Here is a 24981-nt window from a genome sequence, read left to right as displayed (position 1 = left end):
CAACAGACAATAACAAAACAAAAAAATAGGCCTTTGCCTTGGTCTTGTGACTTTCTTTGGAAACAAGGCAAGCTGATTCTGCTATCAGTTAACAATGGAGGAGACTTCAGCGGTGTTCAACTAATGTATAAAGGAGATGGTTTTTTTCACTTCTAAAAAATGGCAGGCTTTGGTTTCTCAGAATCATCTGACTTATATCAGTAATTTACCTAAATGCTTTTAAAACTCAGAGAACAAACAAAATGGTTAAGACATAAATCCAAACAAGCTTGAGCATATTAAGTTTTGAAAACACAGAATGTTGTGCTCTCTTCCAAGTCACTTCTGTGTGCTTAAAATGCACAAAACAGTCCATCCACGATAAACAGCAGGATACATAAATTCTCTTCTTCTGACTGTCTTTTCAAAAATGAAAGATTTACTGAAGACTCTGAATAGTGTAATCCTCTGGTTTGTACCTTAACATGATACATAGTTCAGCCATGAGAAAGGACTGAAAATACCAAGTTGGAGCTTTTTTGAGTCAAGTGTAATGGCTTCTGGAATTTGCCTTGAACCCACACTCGGTGCATTTTCACTTTTTTTTTCCTGTTAACTTGTAAGCGACGATCAACCAGGTTTTGCTTCTCATCTAACCCAGCCTTACAGAACATATTGTGCACTTCCCCTGTGAGACAAAAATGCCAATCAAATATATGACATGTGACTTGGGGGAGAGGGGCAGTCAGGAACAATGGAACATTAATGGAATGATTGACCATACGAATTTCATTTATACCAAGAAACATTTTCTAGTACAAATTGATGAAGGAAACCTATGACACCAAATAGGCTTCCCCTACTTCACACAAACACACCAAGTATAAACAGCTGAACACAGCAGGTATAAATAGATACACAACACTACTGGTTGCAGTTTTCAATATTTTGAGACATGCCCTAGGTCTGAATTCTTGCTGGTTTGCAGAGATCCAAAATGGCACATTATAAAAGTACTCATGTAAGTCTGGGGAAAGTATTTGAATGCAGAATTCATTTTAAATGCTTTTTTTTAAACGAGAAATTGATAAGGGATAAGTAATTTTCTATGGACTCAAAATCAAACTCCCTCTTTTGACTATGGCATGTCATCAATTTTTTTATATCTGGGCTAATGGTACCTCCAAAACAGAAACTTCATTTGGGCATGAGAATGAAACAAGCGATTCTTTAAAGCAGTTTCAATTGGAAAGAGATTAAAAGGGAAAAGGCCATTTTCAAGCTTTTACACACAACAGTTACAATCACTAAAGTGTAAAGACAGCTAATGTTTAATCAGCTCCTGAAGCCTCATTTTAGAGCTTTTGAGTTTCTCCCTGCAAATAATACCCAAGAAAAGTTTCTACAGCTAATTATTTCCTCTTATAGATATGCATACCTTTTGTAAAGAAATATGCTCTGGTGCCATCTCCTCGAACATAAAAATTTTCAGATAAACAATGTCCTAAAAAAAAATTGTGACAAGAGAAACTTAGTATTCCTTAAAAAAAAACCACCACCCACAACAAAACTGACATGAAATGTAAACACAGCATTATTTAAAACACATGAAAACAATTCCAAACTGAATATATCATTACCCCTTTTAAAACGAAGCTGAGTCTTATCATATCTTCCATAGTCCCGAAATAACAGCATTCCCCCAGGTTTCAGTAACTTGGACAGTCGGTTTATAACACTTTGCATCCTTTGAAGACAAAGCAGGAGACTGTGGAAGTCTTGTTTTCTACGCCACATTTAACATTCTTAATGACAAAATAAGCATAGCTTGATAAGGCCAAAGAAATCTAAGCCACAAACATAAGGACACCAAAAACAAGTATTTTGTATAGAAAGAAAAAAGGATAGCAATTTGCTCAATAATCAGATTCAAAAAGTCTAGAATATCAAGAAATCACCCAAATGACTACAGTGGTAACTTCACATAGCTTGATGTATGATGTCAAAACTGAACTGCAAAACCATACAGACATTCCTGATATTTACAGCAAATTCAGGTAGTTACAGGCAGAAAAAACCGAAGTCGTCTCATTTTCCTTGCATGACAAAAAATATGCCAGAGCTGTCCCAAATTGGATATACCTAAACAGGGACATTTTTTCCTCCAAAACTAGTTGCTTTTCCTCCTGACTTCTTTAGTTCAAAGGTACCATCATTCACTGAAGTGTAACACCTCAGAAAAATCTTTGACCTCTTTTACCTTTCTCTTTCTCCATTATACTCTTCACAACTATTCAATCATCAAATTGTATGTCTTTTTATTATTGTTATTACATATTTGGTATTTCTCTCTTTTGTTTCCATTCAGTTCAATTTAGTCGCTCAGTCGTGTCCGACTCTTTGCGACCCCATGAATTGCAGCACGCCAGGCCTCCCTGTCCTGGAGAAGGCAATGGCACCCACTCCAGTACTCTTGCCTGGAAAATCCCATGGACGGAGGAGCCTGGTAGGCTGCAGTCCATGGGGTCGTGAAGAGCCAGACATGACTGAGCAACTTCACTTTCACTTTTCACTTTCATGGTTGGAGAAGGAAATAGGAACCCACTCCAGTGTTCTTGCCTAGAGAATCCCAGGGATGGGGAGCCTGGTGGGCTGCCGTCTATGGGGTCGCACAGAGTCGGACACAACTGAAGCGACTTAGCAGCAGCAGCAGTAGCAGGCCTCCCTGTCCATCACCAACTCCCAGAGTTCACTCAAACTCATGTCCATCGAGTCGGTGATGCCATTCAGTCATCTCATGCTCTGTCATCCCCTTCTCCTCCTGCCCCCAATCCCTCCCAGCATCAGAGTCTTAGTACTCCCTTAGTACAAACTCCAACATTCTCTGGCTGGAGAGAGAATTGGTTCTAACTAGCTTTATTATTTTCCCTGCCAATCCTTCCTGTATATCATTGATGAGTTATTCTGCTTAAAAAGATGGTTTTCTCAAATCATCCCTTTGCGCAAAATTTCATGACATTTTATCCGTAGGATAAAAATCTTAGTTCTCTTAGCTTCTTAGTTGAATCCTTAAGATCACCTACAACTGGCCTCAATTAATCTTTCCAACATCTTTCCCACTGCTTCTTAATCTGAAGCATCGCTAGCCAAACTGTTACATGCTTCATTCTGAGCTGCCCATGCCTGTGCTTGAGTGGCTTCCCCTGAAAAAATTCTCTCCTCCTTACTCTCTGCCTATTTAAATTCTATTCACACTCTAAGCCCCAGCTCAATACTGGGAAGCCTTTCTTTCTTTTACTGTTTATTCTACCCATCTAGCTCCCAATCAGACATGACCTCTTGTGACTGCTCCTGATTTAATGTTTTTTGGTTAAGTGTTCAAAGCCTTACGTGTGATTATGGTACAGAGATGGCAAAGATTTCAGGTCTCATAACAAGCCAAGTGACTGACAGCGGCTGCCAACAGAGCTCTATTAAGGACTCAAGACTTGCTGGGAATGACAGTCTACAAAATCAGTTATCAATGTCGGCCCTGGGCAGAGAATGGTAAATGGCAGCCTATGTAGTAAGTCCTTTCTGTCTCTGCTTTATCCAAACTACTTAAAGCTTCTGAGCATTTCTTATTTTAAAAATGAAGGTTTGGATCACATAATCTGTAAATTCCTTCCAATTTAAATATTGTTCAGTGGAATAATGAGGTGAAAGAGTATGTCACGTAATGAAGTAGGTAGTGAGAAACTGAAAGTAACCATGAAAATAAGAGACCAAAAAAAGTGGCATGACTAGGAGAATATCTCATTTAAACAAACTGGAACATAAGTGCATGGAAAAGAAAACTATTTTTCCTTGTTTATTTTATTACAGGTTATTTTCACACTGTGCATATATCCTTAGGATCTGGCAATTAAAACCATATCTAAAGCTTAAAATATTCACTTTTAGGATAAATGGTTTATGTACAGAGAAAAATCTCTTTCTGCAATTATTAGCAAGACAAGCATGAAATGAAAACACAGAAAAGCAAAGAGTCAGATACTTCAAAATGTAGCCTCCTTTTGCAAACCCTTTGCTTCCAACTGTCCTTTAAAGTCTGCAATGTGGGTCAAGGCAAGGGGTGGGGAACTGCTTCTCTTATCAGTCCATCTTGGCTCACAGTGCAATTCCAGAGCCAGAAATGCAGGCGGGAGTGGGTTGGGGATGACAGGGACAAGACAAGAATGGGGAAAGCCCCTTTTCTCTTAAGATGAGAAAGAAAAGAAGAGATTTTTAAAAAAGTGTTTATCTACACAATCTCTGTGTAGATCTTTAGAAAAGATATTATATTTTTATTTCAATGATAAGAAGGACAGTTACTTCTTGTTTTGTAGCCTTCTATGGTTTACTCCCATTTAAGCTGGGACCCCCTAGACTCAAGAGCTTGCTGAATTGCTTTTCCAAGCTGGCAAGAAGCCACTTTTCTAGAATTTTCCTGGGGCAAAATCTACTATCACAGTGCTAGATGACCTGAAAGATACTGCCTCACTTTTCACTTACTATTATCCAACATCTACTCACTTACCTCATTTTTAGATCATTTCCATGTAGGTAAGAAAGTAGCTATGTAATGTACTGACATGATACATCTGAATCTATTTTATTATAAACAAAATGAATATATGTACTATAAAAACAATCTTTTCAAGACATCTACTTCCCCTTCTCCTTTCCATTCAATTCAAATCATGAAGAAAACATATAAACTAATATAAATAGCCTTTAGAGGGTTTATTTTGAATTGAAACATTTCCTGTTATACATGTTAGATAGAAAATCTTGTTCATTATCCACCTCCTCTATCCTTTTAGCTGTGAAACAAAATATAGATGACATCTTTATCCTAGTACCTAAATAATGCCAATAGCCTAAACAGGTTAGCAGAAATAGGTTACAGAAACTGGGAGGAAGTAACTTCATGAAACTTGATAGATCTCATCAGGTGCAATTACATATTTCATTCATTATTTGGAAATCTAATTTTTTTTCCTGCAAGTCATCAAAGTGAACATCTCTGAATGAGAAATAAAAGGCCTGTAAAGGATCCTAGTGATCTTATAGCAAAGAACAATGCTTGATTTCTCTGGGAAAGAGTAACACTCACCAAAGTGGTCGATGCCAAGTCTGCACCTACTAACCAGAAGATCACAAAAAACCCAATTTTAAGACACATTCTGAAGGGACAACCCCAGACATTTAGCGCACATATGTCTTAATACATACAAAGTGGAAAAATTTTAAGAAAAGTGATCATTTTAATTGCTGTAATATCTCTTTGTGCTTCCTCTTTGGAGAAAAGCTATATTTATTATTTCAGAACACTATGTGAACAAAAATATTTAAGTCATAAATACTTAAATGATGGCACTAGACCAACCTTAGATTATAAAGGTCCAAGGTTAATCTGGAAAATCTTGATAAACCCTAATTCCCTAGTGGGCTTCCTTAAAACAAATATTTTAAAGACCTATGTGAAGCCAGATTCACAGCCCACCTCATTACAAACATTCAGCAAGAAGCTAAATCAAAGATGTTTGTTTCTGATCACCAAGTACAGTTTCCCTCTTGGGAGTCTATTAGGCTGTTCTGAATTTGTAATTTTCTTGAAGCACTGTCACTTTTAATAGGTATGTGTCTTGCCAGAAGATGCTCACTTCTTTCTGACAGTGACAGAAAGCTCACTAATGAAACAGTTTGGCCAGTTTCTTTCTAAAAGTCTGAAGAAAGGAAAAACTGCATTTAAAAGGCTGCATATTATATGTAATGTAGTTCACTAAATAATAAATTCAAGAATTGTCATTTTTGCTTTGATAGATCTGAAAGCCACTCCTGATAAAGGGGCTGTGCATATTTGCTCTGCCCTTTCGTCATTTACCTGTCAGGATGAATAGAAGACAGCACAAAGATGAGGAGAATGACATCCAGGGTCCCATCCGGAAAAGGGTAGGGTAAACTGTGGTCACAAACGTCATGAACAAAGGCACAGCACTGGGCTGCTCTGTATGATGCATGAGACTGTCACGATAAATGAAAAGACAAAGTTTTTAGCAGACTTCTAGTATTTTTTTTTTTTCAAATCAAAAAGGTTAATTTAACTTCTCCCAAAGGCCTTTCTTCTATGAATTTGATTTTCTGATTAGGTACTCTGTTAGCTTATTTCAAGCTGCCATAAAAAATTAAGTCTAGCACTTGGACTTGGTAACAAATATTCTTTTGCAACCCTTCTTTAACTTTAAAAGTGGAGTAGGGCAGTCTTTCTGGGTCAGCAGGCAGCAATGCTGGAAGCTCACCCTATGTTACTTGGCAGGCACTGAGATGGTCCTCTGCGCTCTCTCTCACTGCTTGTTCCATGCCTCCTTTGGCTTAATCAGTAAATATCCTATAGTATGTAATCAACATTAGGCAATGGTGATGACTGTACAACTCTGTAAATATACTGAAAAAAATCACTGGATTGTATACTTTTAAATGGTGAATTTTATGGTATATCAACTATATCTCACTAAAGATGCTATTTTAAAACTGCATTAGAGTACATACATACTATTTGCCTATAAAAACAATACTAAAAGAATATATACCAAAATTCTGAGTCACTCTAGGACTCCAGAAAGCATGACTATAGGTAAATTTTATCTTTCCCTTTAGGCTTTTCAGTATTAGAAAATGTCTACATTGAAAAACTAGTAACCCTTATTACCAGAAATTATGTTCCATGTGTTTACCAAACATTTTCGTTAGCAGAATTTCCATTCCTTTTCAAGTTTCTAAAATTTTTGCTCTTTTTGCTATGATAATACTTACTAGAATTTGGGGATTGGTCAAATAAGACCAAGTGCGAACTGTTTTCCTTATAGTCAAGGACATTTTAGATTTGTGATAATGCCTTTTCAGACCTTTTCCTTTTTTGCAGAATTTTTAATTTAATGAGTGCCTACCATGTGCCAGGCTATGTATAAAGCTCTAGGGACATAAATATAAATATCACCCTGTAGGAGCCACTCCCCTGAATTCTAAGTTAAGTCCCAAACAACTTCAATTGTTTTGATGATATGATTTGCAAAATAGTAAAAGGTCAGTTAAAAATGGTCACAGATGTGCTTCCCTGATGGTCCAGTAGTTGAGTCTGCCTTACAATCCGGGTTCAATCCCTGGTCGTGGAAGATCCCACATGCCATGGGGCAGCGAAGCCCGTGTACCACAACTGCTGAACCTATGCTCTAGGGCCTGGGAGCCGCAACTACTGAGGCCTGTGTGGCCTAGAGCCTGTGCTCTGTAACAAGAGAAACCACCACAATAAGAAGCCCACGTGCTGCAGCTAGAGCGTATCCCCCGCTCTCCACAACTAGAGAAAGCCCATGTGCACAGCAACAAAGGCCCCTGCAGCCAAAAAATAAACAAAAAAAATAAAATGACAAATCTCAAAAAAAAAAAATGGTCACAGATAACATTTGATGCAGTTACATTAAAAAAAAATCACTTCAACAGTAAATAAATTAAGATTCTTTTAAAATACAGCTCTCTTGAAAGAAGATACAAGGCATACCTTTACTAGCTCCACAGCTCCAGAAGCAAAATCACAACAATAAAGAAAGAACTCTGGCACATTCCTATGAAAAAGGAAGAAATATTTAAATCTAGAGTTCAGATAAGCTGAAGCAACACAAGAAAGAAACTGTAAGTTGGAACTTGTTAGTAAGTACCTCTTTACCAGAATTTTGCATGACACTTGGCTTGCTGTTTCTTTTTTCAAGGTACTATTCTCTATAGTGGCGTGTGAGTGCCTTCATGTTGTTTCTAAACCAACACTGTCTCAAAACACTTACCAATTACAGGGTAACTTTCAGGTTCCTGATCTGGTTTTAAGGCCCTCCCTTTCTTGGGCCTACTTGCCCTATATTCCAGCATACTCTCACATGAGAAACCTCCAAAGCCATCCATCAGCAGTGCTCAATTTTGCTCCTACCCCTTCCAGGCAGCCTTTCTTGTCTGCCTCCAGCTGGCATGGCCTATAATTCCTCTCAGCTTAGCCAAGTTCTATTCTCTCCAAGGACCCTCAAGCCCCTGTCCATTGGCACCTCATTCCTTTTCCTGTGTGTACACTCATTTGTTCCTGGGTCTCTCACAGAGGCTCTGATGCTCCAATGATGATGTATATACATATGAAAAAATATATATATATATATTTTAGCAGTTGTAGTTACATGCTATTAGATATGTTTATATTAATACCACATACATACAACTTCTAAAAATAATACATTTGTATATTAATTTTTGTTATCTTTTCAAATGATTTTCAAACTTTTACTGAGCCCCATATATGGACCAAGCATTAAAATACAAAGTAGCAAATGAAACTGTCTAATAAAATAGTAAGAGTATGGGATTTGGGAGCCAATTGCACATCTTTTTAAATCCTGGATTTGTCACTAATTAACACGGAATTAACACAGAACCAGAGATCAAATTGCCAACATCTGCTGGATCATGGAAAAAGCAAGAGAGTTCCAGAAAAACATCTATTTCTGCCTTATTGACTATGCCAAAGCCTTTGACTATGTGGATCACAAGAAACTGCGCAAAATTCTGAAAGAGATGGGAATACCAGACCACCTAACCTGCTTCTTGAGAAATCTGTATGCAGGTCAGGAAACAACAGTTAGAACTGGACATGGAACAACAGACTGGTTCCAAATAGGAAAAGGAGTACGTCAAGGCTGTATATTGTCACTCTGCTTATTTAACTTCTATGCAGAGTACATCAGGAGAAACGCTGGACTCGAAGAAGCACAAGCTGGAATCAAGATTGCCGGGAGAAATATCAATAACCTCAGAGATACAGATGACACCACCCTTATGGCAGAAAGTGAAGAGGAACTAAAAAGCCTCTTGATGAAAGTGAAAGTGGAGAGTGAAAAAGTTGGCTTAAAGCTCAACATTCAGAAAATGAAGATCATGGTATCCGGTCCCATCACTTCATGGGAAATAGATGGGGAAACAGTGGAAACAGTGGCTGACTTTATTTTTGGGGGGCTCCAAAATCACTGCAGATGGTGACTGCAGCCATGAAATGAAAAGACGCTTACTCCTTGGAAGGAAAGTTATGACCAACCTAGATAGTATATTCAAAAGCAGAGACATTACTTTGCCAACTAAGGTCCATCTAGTTAAGGCTATGGTTTTTCCTGTGGTCGTGTATGGATGTGAGAGTTGGACTGTGAAGAAGGCTGAGCGCCGAAGAATTGATGTGTTTGAACTGTGGTGTTGGAGAAGACTCTTGAGAGTCCCTTTGACTACAAGGAGATCCAACCAGTCCATTCTGAAGGAGATCAACCCTGGGATTTCTTTGGAAGGAATGATGCTAAAGCTGAAGCTCCAGTACTTTGGCCACCTCATGCCAAGAGTTGACTCATTGGAAAAGACTCTGATGCCGGGAGGGGCTGGGGGCAGGAGGAGAAGGGGACAACCAAGGATGAGATGGCTGGATGGCATCACGGACTCGATGGACGTGAGTCTGAGTGAACTCCGGGAGATGGTGATGGACAGGGAGGCCTGGCATGCTGCGATTCATGGGGTCGCAAAGAGTCGGCCACAACTGAGCGACTGAACTGAACTGAACTGATATTTGAGTATAGTTGATTAACAATGTTGTGTTAGTTTCAGGTGTACAGCAAGGTGATTCAGCTATACACATACATGTATATATTCTTTTTCAAATTCTTTCCCCATTTAGGTTGTTACAGAATATTGAGCAGAGTTCCTTGTGCTATACAGTAAGTCCTTGTTAGCTATTTTAAATTCCTAATAGAGATAAAATATGGCATCTAAGTTGGTTGTGAGGATAGAATGGACTCAGATAGGTAAAATTTATAGAAAAATGCCTGACTCAGAGTAAGCACCAAATAAATGTTAAAAAAATGTTTAAAAAAATGTCATTTTTATTATTCTTGCTATCATCATCACAATTATCATTATCAAAGGAATATTTGCCTCTGCCTTCCAGGAACTTAAAAACGTAAGAACTTAATATACTTTTGCAAAAACTTCCATAAAGCTCAAAATGCTTCTCTGGACACTGGCACATCTAGCTCATTATGAAAGGCATGCAGTCTACCCTTGTGCAGAAATTATTAAACAACCACAAGATACAGAATAGTCTAGTAGCTAAAGGAAAGCTTGTGCCATTTGCCATGTGTCCTACCAGACAGCAACATGACCTCTGAGACTGAATTCCCACTGTATCAGCAGCCCAAGTAGGTCTTGTGACCACTCAATGATTTTCCAGGGCTTTTCTTTAAAATCAGCTGACTGTCTTGGCCCTTCTCCCAGGAAACAGGTGTAAATATCACTACTACTACCACACCATCAAGTACTCTCTTGGCAGGAGGTTTAAGAATTAAATGATCCTTGGAGAATGATATGACCTCTTAATTCTGGAGGTCTAATTATGGTAAAATATTCTGAAAATGTAAAATATTAATTCTATGATCTCCAAAAGTAATAAAACATAATTTCTTTGGTGGGGAGAAAAGGTTTAATCCTCCCTTTGGAAGGCTAATCACTAGCTGCCTTTTAAAGATGAATTAATTGTCTCCGGTTATTGAGTTACAGTGATTTCTAAGATATGAATATGAGGCCAAAAAAAGACCCAGTCAAAAAGAAAGAGTCAGGGGGTGAGGAGGCAAGAGCCTGCAATTATTAGTCAGATGGAGAAGCACAGAAGGGGGAAAAAGTACAACTAACAAGTGGGGAATCAGAGATATTAACCAGTCAGTATGTACCAAGCTCTGTCTAACTATCTATATTACATTGTTAGGCTACCTGGAAAACCAAATTAGAATACATTATGCTCTCTACCCAGAGAAGGCAATGGCACCCCACTCCAGTACTCTTGCCTCGAAAATCCCATGGATGGAGGAGCCTGGTAGGCTGCAGTCCATGGGGTCGCTAAGAGTCGGACACGATCGAGCGACTTCACTTTCACTTTTCACTTTCATGCATTGGAGAAGGAAATGGCAACCCACTCCAGTGATTTTGCCTGGAGAATCCCAGGGACGGAGGAGCCTGGTGGGCTGCCGTCTATGCTGTCACACAGAGTCAGACACGACTGAAGCGACTTAGCAGCAGTATACTCTCTACCTCAAGAAATATATAAACAGTAGCTGAAGAAAGAAGATATAAGGAAATGATATGCTAAATAATAATTTGAGATGAGTCATAGAGTAATATCTTCCCTGGTGGCTCAAATGGTAAAGCGTCTGCCTATCATGCAGGAGACCCAGGTTCGATCCTTGGGTTGGGAAGATCCTCTGGAGAAGGAAGTGGCAACCCACTTCACTACTCTTGCCTGGAAAATCCCATGGACAGAGGAGCATGGAAGGCTACAGTCCATGGGGTCACAAAGAGCTGGACACGACTGAGCAACTTTGCTTTGCTTTTCACAAAGTAACATATAATCAACTACCAATGTAGTAGATTTACGTGTATTACAAGCTCAGAGAACACCAGGATGAAGGAATCTGGCTATGTGGTATAAGAACAGGAAATTTTGGCCTAGAAATGGGAAAAGGAAAACAAAGGAAATAAATCCTGAAAGAAAAACGCCATTCAGAACTGCAAATTGGCCAGTGTCACTTCTGGCCAGACACTTTAACTGGTAATTTGATGATATTATGGAATTACTGTTTATTATCTTAGGTTTATAATAACAATTAGGAATGTCTTGCTTTTTGCAGATCCATCATAAGTTCATGAAAATAATGTGTCATGATGTTGGCCTTACATAAGTAACTGCTGAAACAAGGTGGTAGCTATATGAGAATTTACTGTATTACTCAATTTTTTTGAATGCGTTTACATTTTCACAATGGAAAGTTAAAAAAAGACTAATAAATTTTAAAATATGCATAGTAAATTCTGTCAGCAGCTATGTTTTGATGTTTTAATGGTGGGAATAATGGGTGATTCTTTCCCACCCACTTTTCCTCTAATGGGAAAGTTCTACAATGTGCTTATATTAATTTTATAATGGAAAAATGATAATCAGAAAGCTATTGTGTAAACTTAAAAAAAAACAGGCATTTGACAGACCAGCCATAGGTAAAAAGAGTAAAAGTTTTGTAAGATGTGTCTTCTTTATCACTTACTAAAATACATTGGTGAGGTGGTGAACAGGAAGGGCAGGTCAGGAGAACATCTCTGCTCCTATCATGGACTTCTCCCTTTATGAATCTTAGGGTTAGGTGTTATAACTCCAAAAATTTCAACTCTAGAGAGTCATTTCAACTCTATAGGAAGGTTTTATCCTGAGTGTGACTCCAGAAGTGATGACAAAATAAAATGAGTTTAAAGCTTACACAAAATAAAGTGTAAGCTTTAAACTGAATTCTCTATGTGTAAAATGACACCTTAGTAACCTAGAGGGGTAAATAAATCTCTAAAGTTCAGCAATTCCCAGCTTAGCAGAAGGATCAAATCTCTTGCTCATTTCTTACTCTCTCATCTACATAAGCACAAGCTTAAAAAATTACTTCAACTCATGGTGGACTATCTATGTCTGTGAAATATTATTTCCAGAGTAATTCTCAGTTCACATGAAATTAGATACTAAGACCAAGCCACTTCTTTTGAAATTTGGTTTAGTCATTGTTTATATGGGAACAAGAACACTATTGGTATATATATGACAACATTTTCCAAGAATTTCTCAATATCCCATACATATGTAGAATTTTGTAGGAGAAAATTCTAAAACTCACTGCAAAGTGTTCAGAATTGGAAAAACACTATTCCCAGCACCACAGCCAACCTAAAATCAAAGAATAAACAAGTATCATGAAAATAAAGTTAAATTTTCCTCACCAATGTCAGATTTTTACTTGAAAAAACTAAAAGAAATGTTCTGAATCTTTGTCTATAGGAGAGTTGTCTAAGCTCAAAATGGAATAAATCACAAAAATAATATGTACTGAGAAATGTAACTATTTAAAATTTTTACATACCAAACCCCCAAATGAACCAAATTAAAAGGTGACAAACACACTGTGAAAAAAAATTTGAATTAAATATGATAAAAGGGCAGAGCTCATTAAAAATACACAACTTAATAAATAAAGGAAATAAGTAGATGACAGAAGAACAAATGGTTTCTAAACATCTGAAGAACCATATGACCTATTTAACAATCAAAGGAATGTAAATTAAAATATAGCTTTTGTCTAACAATAATCTTAAAAATAAGATTATTCTAATCAATGAAGGTGTGACGAGATAGACCTACACTGCTGTAAACTGGTATTAGTACAACTTCTTAGAAAGCAATTTGGCAATATATTTTAACAATATTAAAAATTTTAATAAGTTATGAACAAGTCAATTGAACCCAAATAATAAAATACAGAAAAGTCTACACCTGAAGATACTTGCTGTACAAAACCTGAAAACAATTTAAAAGCCCAGTCAAGTAAAAACAGATAAGTAGAATCATAGTATTTCACTTAGTATTTCTCAGCCATGAAAATGCTTATAGAGAATTTTTAAAGATAGGGAAAACTGCTTATGTTATGTTAAATACAAAGAAAAACCCTAAAATGCAGATATAGTATAGCTCAACTACATAAAACAGTATAAACAAAAGGAGAAAAAAGTTAACAGTGGTTCAATCCTTTGCTTATGGGATTGTTTATTCTTTCTCTTTACCAAATCTCTGTAATCAGCATCTACTATGTTTATAATCAGAAGGAAAAGTTTTCTTTTTCTAAAATGGAAAATCAAGGTCTAACCAGATTATAGCAAATTACATACTTCACTTATTTCTATTTCACCAACAAGTGGGTAATAACAGAAAGAGATGGAAATTGAGGCCAAAACTTAACTGGTATTTAAAACTGCCTTCAAGCTAGAAATTAAAGCAGACAAACGTAAGAAAAGTTTTAAATTACAAACTTAAAACCTGACTGATTAAAGATATGAGTCTCTTACGTAATTTTTATGCACAAAAGTACACAAACAGTTATTTGATCATTTTTCCTCTAAAGAATCTGGATCATTAATAAAGTAATATGTGATGTACATTAAAAAATTTTTCCCCTGTAGTACCATACCTCAAGGATTCTGAAAGTAGCATTGCTACCAGGAAACAATTCAGTCTTCAGAGGTCTTTCTCTGTATTCTTCAGAGTCCAGTTTAGAAAAGTCAGATCCTGCTTTGCTTTGACCATCTGATGAGCCAGAACTTTCTTTATAATGATTTTTTTCTTCAGGCATACTAGGGCAGTGCATTTTTGAGAAAAAACTTTCAGCATTAATTTTTACATGATTCCATGATAATTCTTTCACCTTCTCTTCAGTTTTCTGACCAACTGGAAGAATTTCAGGAAATTCCCTCAATAGCCAATTACGATCTTTGAAAAACTTATTCTTATGAATCTTGTAAAACGTGTCCCAATATTTACTGGCTTCACGCTCATACTTAACTAAAATAAAGAGAAAAAAGATTTATTTTATTATGAATTATATGTATTATTAGTTATCATTTTAATAATTAAATATATTAAAGTCACTCAGTCGTGACTGACTCTTGGTGGCCCCATGAACTGTGACCCACCAGGCTCCTTTGTCAATGGAATTTTCCAAGCAAGAATAGTGGAGTGGGTTTCCCCAGGGGATCTTCCCGACCCAGGGATCGAACCCACGTCTCTTGCATCTCCTGCACTGGCAGGTGGATTCTTTACCACTAGCGCCACGTGGGAAGCATTTAATAATTAAATACTATTGAATATATTACATATACTATTCATATATAACAATTATATTTGCTATTGAATAATATTACAGTAATTTTTACTTATCTGATTTTTCTCAACATCTTAAAGGTTAAAACTACAGAGTATTAATCCTCTCAAAATGTGTCAGTGTGTGGGTTATTTGGGCTTTTCCTGGTAAATCTGCTTCTGTCTCAATTGTTTAGCTGATAAATTTTTGGGAGGAATATAATAATTGCAAACTACTTTCTAAAGTCTAATCTTGAAATCTTAATAATCACATTTTTACCAATAACCCTGTAAATCTCTTTATTTTCTTGGAGAAATGATAACCTTATTTTTTATGTCGCTATAAATGTAGTTTTAACATAACAAATGTCTGTGCAAACTGGTAATCAAACAGGAAACTGTGGAATAATAAATGATGTAATCTTGAGCTAGAATGGTGTACTGAAATAATCTACTCCAACCTCCTTGTTTTGCATTTGAAGTAAGGACACATAGAGAGATGAACCCACTTGTCCGGGTCCTGGAGCCCTGTCATAGTAGAACCAGGACCACACATCCTGACTCCTGGGGTTTAGGGGCCATCCCACAACTCTATTCTTCACCCACCTCCAGAGGCATCTCTTCACATTGACATCTCCTAATATGAAGCCTTAAAGAGAATTTCTGATGCAATTTAAAAGGAGATATGTATTTTGTGATGTCATTCCTTAGATTAAACCTGGGTCCCAGCATTAGGGTCAGGTCAACATTCTCAGACCTTCCAGCAATTCTTAGCTTTCTGCCTCTTTCTATCTGCATGTTAAATTAACATAATCACTAATTCACTTACTTTCTCACACACTCATTCAAGAAACATTTCTTGGATACTATTATATACCAGACCTAAACCCTGGCTTAAGAATTACTTTCAATCAGTGCAGCAGCCATGAAATTAAAAAACGCTTGCTCCTTGGAAGAAAAGCTATGACCAACCTAGACAGCATATTAAAAAGCAGAGACATTACTTTGCCAACAAAGGTCTGTCTAGTCAAGCTATGGTTTTTCTAGTAGTCGTGTATGGATGTGAGAGTTGGACCATAAAGAAAGCTGAGCACTGAAGAATTGATGCTTTTGAACTGTGGTATTGGAGAAGACTCTTGAGAGTCCCTTGGACTGCAAGGATATCAAACCAGTCAATACTAAAGGAAATAAGTCCTGAATATTCATTGGAAGGACTGATGCTGAAGCAGAAACTACAATCCTTTGGCCACCTGACACAAAGAACTGACTCACTGGAAAAGACCCTGATGCTGGTAAAGATTGAAGGCAGGAGGAGAAGGGGACAACAGAGGATGAGATGGTTGGATGGCATCACCAACTCAATGGACATGAGTTTGAGCAAGCTCCGGGAGTTGGTGATGGTCAGGGAAGCCTGGCGTGCTACAGTCCACGGTGTTGCAGAGTTGGACACGACTGAGCAACTGAACTAACTGGGACACATGACATTTTTAAGTGCTTTCAAAAATTTTAAAAAATGTTCCGCTGTTGTAGAATAATTTCCAAGACTTAATGTTATGCGAGAAAGCAAAATATAGAACAGTATGTATATGATGGTATTTTTTAGGGAAAAAAACTATTTTTTAGGAATAAAAAGGAGGAAAAACACATGTGTTACATGAACACAGAAGTCTTTGGGCAGGATAATCACATAATTAGTCATACTGGTTGCCTCTCAAGAGTAGAACTGAGTGGTTGGGGACCAGGGTTTCAGAAAGAATTTTCATTTGAATTTTGATCCATGTAAATTTTGATTATCTATTCCCAACACCCCCAAAAAATTAAACTAAAACTAAAAACAACAGACGCTTTTCTTTCATAATTTTAAAGAAGCTCCTATCCTGAGAACAAGCAGTTGCCTATAGTCAGTTTTGTCTTTGTTACCAAACCCTGTCCTGAAACCCTTATAGTTTTCCTTTTCTTTCCACTTTTATCTTTATGGCCTTGTACCATGGATCTCCACCCATTTAGCCACAAGACTTCCTTCCCATCAAGGCTGAATTGTATCTGGCAGCAGGACTGCTTGAAAGACAGAAACTCCCATCTTTATTTAAGGTCTGAGAAATGAAAGTAGATCTCTGTAACAAAAGAATTATGTGATGTTGAAGTCCAAAACATGCTCGCTCACATCTGTACTAATGGGTGGTGGTGGTGGTTTAGTCGTTAAGTTGTGTCCAAATAATGGGAGGAAGGCTATTTATGGTTAATCTAAAAATGCTGTATATTTTTAAAATAGTTCTATCTCAACTCAAAAAAATTGGGAGTGTGCCTGATATTCTGTGTAAGAAAACAAAACAACATTCTGAAAATCAGACTCAGGAGGAATTAGGAAACTTGTCAAATTTCCCCAGTCTTCTCATACCTTCTCTTCTTCCTTTTATCTTAAAAACTCTCTTTGTAACTCACTCTGTTCTGGTAAAAGATTCTTCTGTTTAATAAAAAGCGACCCACCTAAGAAGAGCTATATTTAGTCAAATCTCTAGTATCTGAGATTCCAATACCAAGCTACTTTTGAAGTGAGTTTGAACCTAACTATATGGTTTTTCCTGTGGTCATGTATGGATGTGAGAGTTGGACTGTGAAGAAAGCTGAGCGCCGAAGAATTGATGCTTTTGAACTGTAGTGTTGGAGAAGACTCCTGAGAGTCCCTTGGACTGCAAGGAGATCCAACCAGTCCATTCTGAAGGAGATCAGCCCTGGGATTTCTTTGGAAGGAATGATGTTAAAGCTGAAACTCCAGTACTTTGGCCACCTCATGTAAAGAGTTGACTCATTGGAAAAGACTCTGATGCTGGGAGGGATTGGGGGCAGGAGGAGAAGGGGACGACCGAGGATGAGATGGCTGGATGGCATCACTGACTCGATGGACGTGAGTCTGAGTGAACTCCGGGAGTTGGTGATGGACAGGGAGGCCTGGTGTGCTGCAATTTGTGGGGTTGCAAAGAGTCGGACATGACTGAGCGACTGAACCGAACTGATTAGTAACTAGAATGTTAACACTACAAGTGATTAATTTGTGGCACTATCCCCCTTAGAATTAACTGGCAGAGGAAGAGATAGACAGCAGGGGAGTAACTTGAAAGAAAAGATGTTCCTAGCAGTATTGCTTATTACAAGAAAAAAATGGGAAATAACTCAAACAGCCTCAACTTTGGAATGATCAAGCAAACCATGCATGTCAAAACAGAATAATCTTATGCAGCAACTAAAATTTAAAGGATAATAATATTAAGAGAAAAACTTCACACAGAATGGTCCTCACCTTTAAAATTGCACCGACTACAACTTTAAATTTATATTCATTTATAACCATTAGATGGAAATCTGGAGTGTTAAATTGTTGAAATAATTTAACAATTATTAGGTAGTTCTTTGGCAAAGGTGGGGTTTTTTTTGGCTTTTTAAATTGGAGTATAGTTGCTTTACACTGCTGTGTCAGTTTCTGTTGTACAGCAAAGTGAATCAGCCATATGTATACATATATCCCCTCTCTTCTGGATTTCCTTTCCATTTAGGTCACTACAGAACACTGAGTAGAGTTCCCTGTGCTATACAGTGGGTTTTCATTCATTATCTATTTTATGCATAATGGTATATATACGTCAATCCCAACCTCTCAGTTCATCCCATGCCCCCAGCCCTTTCCTGCATGGTATCCATATGTCTGTTCCCTATGTCTGTGTCTCCATTTCTGCTTTGCAAGTAAAATTATGTACACCATTTTCTAGATTCCACATATATGCATTAATATATTTTTCTCTTTTTGACTTACTTCACTGTGTATGTCGGTCTCTAGGTATATCCATGTCTCTACAAATGACACAATTTCATTCCTTTTTATAGCTGAGTATTATCTGCAAAGTTTTATCTGCATCTTATACAAAGATAAGGAATCCTGGTTGAATTCTTCATTCTACTTTCCTAAAGGATATCTCTATGTTCAAGTTCTAAAAAGTCTATGTACTTTCCTATTAAATCCCATGAATTTATGGAGAACATTAACAAATGGCACCCCACTCCAGTATTCTTGCCTGGAGAATCCCATGGACAGAGGAGCCTGAGGGGGCTACAGGCTGTGGGGTCACAAAGAGTTGGACATGACTTAGCGACTAAACAACAAACATTATGGTTCTACAAACTGCAAAATCTTGGATCAGACTGCTGTCATAAATATGAGCTTGTACTACTGTTTAATTTCTACAGTATATCATGAAAATAAACCTGCAGTGAGGTGACTAGAATCTGGTTCAGATACCCAATATATCAAGTACCTAAATTCAACCCGAGCTTATCCAATCTTTAAAAAGGATCTGATTACTATTAAAAGATGATGGTCACGGTCTGCTAATATATACTTTCAAGCTTTTTCAAGTATTTCCCACTCAGGAATTAGGAGAAAACAAACAAAAAATCACATAAATCATTTTACCAATAACAGCAGCATTAAAAATAACAACAATAGTATATACTGAGTGTTTATATTGTGCCAGGCACTATGTCAAATGCCTTACCTGGATTTTTTTTCCCATTTAATCCTAACAATACCTCTCAGACATACATATTATTATAGACAAAGAAGTTCAAGGTTAGAGGGGATAAAAAATTTGCTCAAGGTCATCCACCAGAGCTAGGACCTGAACTAAGTCTATCTGACTTTATGCTGTTAACCATTATATTGCCTTCTAACACAAAATCAAGATTAACCTCCTCCAAAATGCCTCTGAAAATAATCTGTTTTCCTGATTTTGTACTTTCCTCTTATTATGAAACATCAAGTTGAAATTAAAACCTCAGTATGACTTATAATCAGTATAACAGAACAGTAAAAATAATGCTGATTGGAGTGAACCTATATAAAGGCAGATCAGAAATACAGAATTAATTAAACTCCATTTGAATTATCTAAACAATAAACTATGCAAGGTTACATGATGAAATTATGATGAGCAATGGGAACATAAAATGTTCTATGAGAATAGATGGGTTTGTGGGACAGCAACAAAACAGACACAAAACAGAATGGGCTGGGATAAAGGCTAATGGACTAGAACTGGGTTTTGGGGTGTTTTTTTTGTTTTTGTTTTTTTTTGCTTTTTCAAGTTTGTGCTTTCAGCAGTACCTTCAATCAATGCTGACAATCTCACAGTTCCCAGCAAAGTATAACAGCTTCTGAGACCCCAAGGAAGTTCAATCAAACTCATAATTATGGCTGTGAGACAGGTAAACACATCCAACGTTTAATTTAATTTTGTGAACTGCAAGAGTATCTGTGGTATCAGAGGAACTGGATGAGCGACTTTTCTGACCATGAGAGAAAAGTTTAATTTAAACCTCTGTTTCACTCACGGTCAATCCAATAATGATAAAAGAATACAATGTGGAGAAATCAGCCCTGTCTTTAACTTGTCCAGCTAACTTTCTAAACAGGTATATCAATTTTTCCTGGAGGAGAAAAATTTCCTTTTACTTTCCTAGGTTACCAACTCAGAGTTAATTCCTCTATGCCAACGGCGATAAAAGGGGTGTAGTGATCTGTTTAACCACAGTCAGATGAAACAACTTCTCAATTATTCATTTATTAAATTCAATACTGCTGAGGGGAAGAAAGACTATGACACACTAACCATACTTAAATATGCAGAATTCACTCTGAATCACACTGAATATCACAACTAAAAAAACTGAATTAAACCACCTATGTATCTGACATATTAGTACAAATTATGAAAATTTATTCTAAGTTGCAATGTAACAAAAGTCATTTTAAAGCTATTTTTGTACATCAATTACACAAACACCTAAGCTCTCAAAGTTGGAAACTTCCACGTTATTGATAAAGTTAATTGTCTAATAAAATAAAACTCTTAAAAGTTATGAAATTTAAAGTCTGAGCACAGTATGAAATTAACAACCAAAGCTGACCTATAAACAAGTACTCTAAATTTATCAGGACACAAAACTTTAAGCTACTTTATTTTTTCCCACACAGAACACTCTCAAGTGGCAAGGTATTCACAAAGGAAGGTATAGTGGGATTCTTTCACTATTTTTCTTGACATAGGTAACTCACCCTAGGTAGATAGTTATTTACAAGGGTATTTTAAAGTAAAAATAGCAGCTGCATTTGTTATTAAGTTTAAAAAACCCATTACATTTGCTTAATTACCAGCTGAGATATAACACACTGGAAATGTTTTTAGGAAATTAAAAATATAATCATATTAACTCAAAAACTGCCAAATGTATCTTTCTCATTTCTCTGAATTAATCCGCTTTAAAAAGAAGTCTGAGCCATTATAAAATTTAAAATAAATTACCAAAAGGAAATGTGGAATCACAAATCATTAATCTGAGCATCTAATTGAAAGAAATATTGCTAATGATAGCCTAGATGCTTTACATTTTAATCACAGGAATGAAGACGTCAGCCACTGTACAGCAAAAGACTGTCTCACTTGTGACAGATAAGTTCTTATTTTCAGAATTGTGAGGGTGTTTCCAGACTTCAGTTCTCACCAACAGCTGAGACAATAGATGAGAAATGGGAATTGGGAGTGACAGGAGAGACTGACACACAAAGAGACCACAAGGAAGGTGCCAGAGAGCTGGTCAGCATGGGAGAACAACCAGTACCTCCTCCTGGTGGCATTACAATAAGGAAGATAAAATCAGTAAACAAGGCTCATGCTGTATACTATTCTGTCAGTGGAATACTTTGCGATGAGAGAAAATTGGCTTTTTTAAAGATTTAGGACCCTCCTGGATAAGAAGAGATGGTAGGGACTTCCCTGGTGGTCCAGTAGCTAAGACTCTTGTGCTCCCAATGCAGAGGGCCTGGGTTTGATCTCTGGTTGGGGAATAAGATCCCACATGCCACAACTATGAACCTGTGCAGCCAAACAAATAAATATATATAAAAAAGAGAGAGCCAGTGGTTAACAGGGGCAGTGGGAGAAGAACCGGGTCACAGCTTCCTTTGGGTTTTCACAACGTTTGAGAATAGAGCTTTTAAACGGATCTCTTCACCTTGACCTATATTCATCAGAGACATTAAATATCCAATTAGGAGCCTCACCAAGGGCTTCTGCAGATCTGAAGGTTGATGATTCCTGGTGGAGACTGGAGTGGGTGGCTGGGTATATATCTGGCCTCACTGTAATGTCCTGTCACTCAACGTGGTTCCTCAGGACAGAAGTTTTCTTTCTTCGCCACGCTCAGCAGTTGCCGTGGTTGCTGCTCTGTGCAACCTCGCTTAAGTGTGACGTAATGGTCACCCTCACTGTGGGTTCCTCTCCTTGAAGCGGTTCTCTGACATGTATAAAGTCCACTGCACTGAGTAGTGTTAGGGGGGTAGGGACCCAACAGAAGCCTTGATCACTGGGAGGCATTTTTAAATGAATTCTTTTATTCTGTGTCTCCACAGCAGCCAGAAAACTTGCTCAGAAAGAGACTGGACATATTAATAAGCAAACCAAATGCTTCAAAGGAGTATCATCAGTCCTCTCCAGCTTACTTTTCCTGCTTCTATAGAGAAAGGCCAGTCACCACCTTTCTATTTCAGTCACATTATGGTTCTGTGGGAACTGTCATTTTCCTTTACTGCGGTTTCCAAGGCCTGAAAATAACCTCCTCATTAGCTTCACTCAAGTTCATTGTTAACATAAATAGGCCAAAACAGGCAGCCACATATAGAGCACTTTAAGGGAACATTATCAGCACTGCTCATCTATTTATGTTCTAAACAGAAATACTCATAAGAGCATGAAAAAAAAATCCTTGGTTTTTCATATTCTCAGTAAATAAACTATGGATAATTTTTAACTTCCTGGAAAAGAATTAAGATGACTGATATCTTTTAATTCTGTTTAGGCTTGATTCTCTCTGTCATATCCAGGTGGCCACTAGCAGAAGCTTGAGTAATGTGGAAAATATGTCTGTGCAGCTGCTGGCAAAGAAGCAAAATTATACTTCCTCAGAAACAGTGTGACAGAGTTCCTGCAAAGGAATGCAATGTTGGCTGATTTGTAAGCAGAATTGCCACTGGTATGCACTCTCAAATCCAACCCCAACACTCCCTGGCCACATCCCATTCTGGGACTGCATGGCTGGAGCTCATAAAAATAGAATGGTTCCACTGTGGATCAGGTGCTCTTCTTTCCTGTTCATCCTTCAGGACACATTCATGCTTATGGTCAGGAAGGAAAACTAGCTCTGAGGGACAGCAAATGATACCAGGGGATAAGATAGGGCCACACTGCCCCCTTGACTGGTAAAGGGCAGTTAATGAGGGCTGTTTCACTAGCTCAGTTTCAACAGCACCTTTTGCTTCAAACTTTAGCCTCAAGTGTAGACTAAAGTCACCAGAACAATAGTTAACTACCAGTGAGGTTAGTGATTTTTACTGTACTTGGCTTGAACAGAGGAGGAATGCAAACATTTCTCCCTGGGGAGTTTTAGGACAGCTGATCAATGTGGAAACAAAATTCTGTCTCAGGGGCTGGCAAACTTTTTCTGTAAAGGGCCAGATAATAAGTAGTCTGTGTGAGCTATATCGAGTCTTTTGCAACTATTCAACTCTTTAGATACACCTCTAAAGCAGCCATGGGCAATGTTAACAAATGAGTATGTGCTCCAATAAAACTTTATTTATAAAAACAGGCAGTGGGCTGGATTTGGCCCATGGCCACAGTTTGCTGCCTCTTGTTCTAGCTAAGAAGTACACTGATATTGCTACATGCATGATTGAGAAATGATGATGACCAGAACCAAGTTGTTCTGGAAAAACTAATTTATGGTATTAGTAGCCAGAATAGTGGGTGCTCTATGTGGAGTCTTAGGGGTTTAGGAAAGTAATTGGGACACAACATGAGGAAGTTTCTGGATTACTGATCATTTTCTGTTTCTGAATAAGGGTATTGGGAAAATTCACTGAGTTTTGTGAAAACTCATTTATAAATTGTGTTAATTTCTGTGGGTATTTGGTATACCAATAAACTGTATTTTTTTTTTTTAAGAAAACAAAACAAAACAACTTGTTTTAAAGGAGAAATCATTTTAAAAAAACAAGGCAAGAAATCCTCTCTAGAAGAGTGTAAGGGTTGGGCCAACTGTCTGTGGATTCCCAGCTACTCAGTGAGTAGGACGGAGGTGAAATTTTCTTAGTGTCTTAAAAAAAAAAAACAAGTGGTTAAAAAAAACACGTAACATTCACCATCCTAACCATTTTTAAGTGAACAGTCCAGCAGTGTTAAGTGTATTTACATTGCTGTGAAACAGATGCCCATAACTTTTTCACTGCAGATCCAAAACTCTATACTCACTAAACAACAACTCTGTTTCCCATTCTTCTAAGCCCTGGCTAACCACCATGCAACTTTCTGTTTCTATGAATCTGACTACTTTAGATATCTCATATTAGTGGACTCATATAGTATTTGCCTTTTTTGTGACTAGCTTATTTCACCTAACATAGTGTCCTCAAAGTTCATCCAGATTATATGGCATGTGACAGGGATTCCATTTATTTTTATGGCTGAATAATATTCCATATGAATAGACCACATTTTGTTTATCACTTTACCTGCTGGACATTTGGGCTATTTCTACCTTTTGCCTACTGTGAATAGTATTGCTATGAACAAAGGTATGCAAATATTCCTTCAAGACCTTTTGGGTATCTCTTTCAATTCTTTTGGCTATATATCCAGAGGTGGGGCTGCCAGATCATATGGTAGTTCCATTTTTAATTTTTGGAGGAACTTAAATATTGTTTTCAGTAGAGGTTGTACCATTTTATAATTACACCAGTAGTGCACAAGGGTTTCATTTCTCCACATCTTCACCCATACTTATTATTTTCTGGCTTGGTGATTACACAATAGGGCAATATTTTAGAAACCATTTTTGAAGGTTGGCAAGGCCTTACCTAAATTAAACACTAAATATCAAAGGCCTCTAAGAAAAATAGCTTAAATCGTTATTGAAACTTTGTGTTCATCTTAAAAGACCAGCAACATTTAGATATGACTTAACCTTCTTTGCTCAAAGTTTTTGAATTCATTGACTATTCCCAGTAGTTGAAATGCACAATAGCATACTAAAAGATGCATAACAACAAGGAAATTTTTTAAATTGTGTTTTCCTATCTTGCTTGAAATGCC

At 37.3% G+C, this 24981-nt stretch overlaps 1 protein-coding gene and 1 non-coding gene across 2 annotated transcripts in view; one reads left to right on the top strand and one right to left on the bottom strand.

Moving 5' to 3' along the window:
• Positions 1 to 476: 476 nt before the first annotated feature.
• The window catches only part of METTL8 (methyltransferase 8, tRNA N3-cytidine), a 43372-nt gene continuing 18867 nt past the window's right edge, over positions 477 to 24981 (bottom strand). The window contains exons 3-9 of the mRNA XM_068968450.1: positions 14118 to 14488; positions 12774 to 12823; positions 7559 to 7622; positions 5888 to 6027; positions 1620 to 1726; positions 1418 to 1483; positions 477 to 667 (exon numbers count right to left, since the gene is read on the bottom strand). Of these exons, the coding sequence (XP_068824551.1) occupies positions 477 to 667; positions 1418 to 1483; positions 1620 to 1726; positions 5888 to 6027; positions 7559 to 7622; positions 12774 to 12823; positions 14118 to 14488 (989 nt within the window). The remainder of the gene's footprint in view (positions 668 to 1417; positions 1484 to 1619; positions 1727 to 5887; positions 6028 to 7558; positions 7623 to 12773; positions 12824 to 14117; positions 14489 to 24981) is intronic.
• TRNAD-AUC (transfer RNA aspartic acid (anticodon AUC)) lies at positions 11247 to 11318 on the top strand. The gene has a single exon. It is a non-coding gene; the product is annotated as a tRNA-Asp (tRNA).

This window comes from Capricornis sumatraensis, chromosome 3 (assembly GCF_032405125.1).
Source record: "Capricornis sumatraensis isolate serow.1 chromosome 3, serow.2, whole genome shotgun sequence".
Lineage (NCBI taxonomy): Eukaryota > Metazoa > Chordata > Mammalia > Artiodactyla > Bovidae > Capricornis > Capricornis sumatraensis.
The sequence above is the reverse complement of the archived record's forward strand: the minus strand, read 5'-3'. Positions and strand labels throughout refer to the sequence as shown.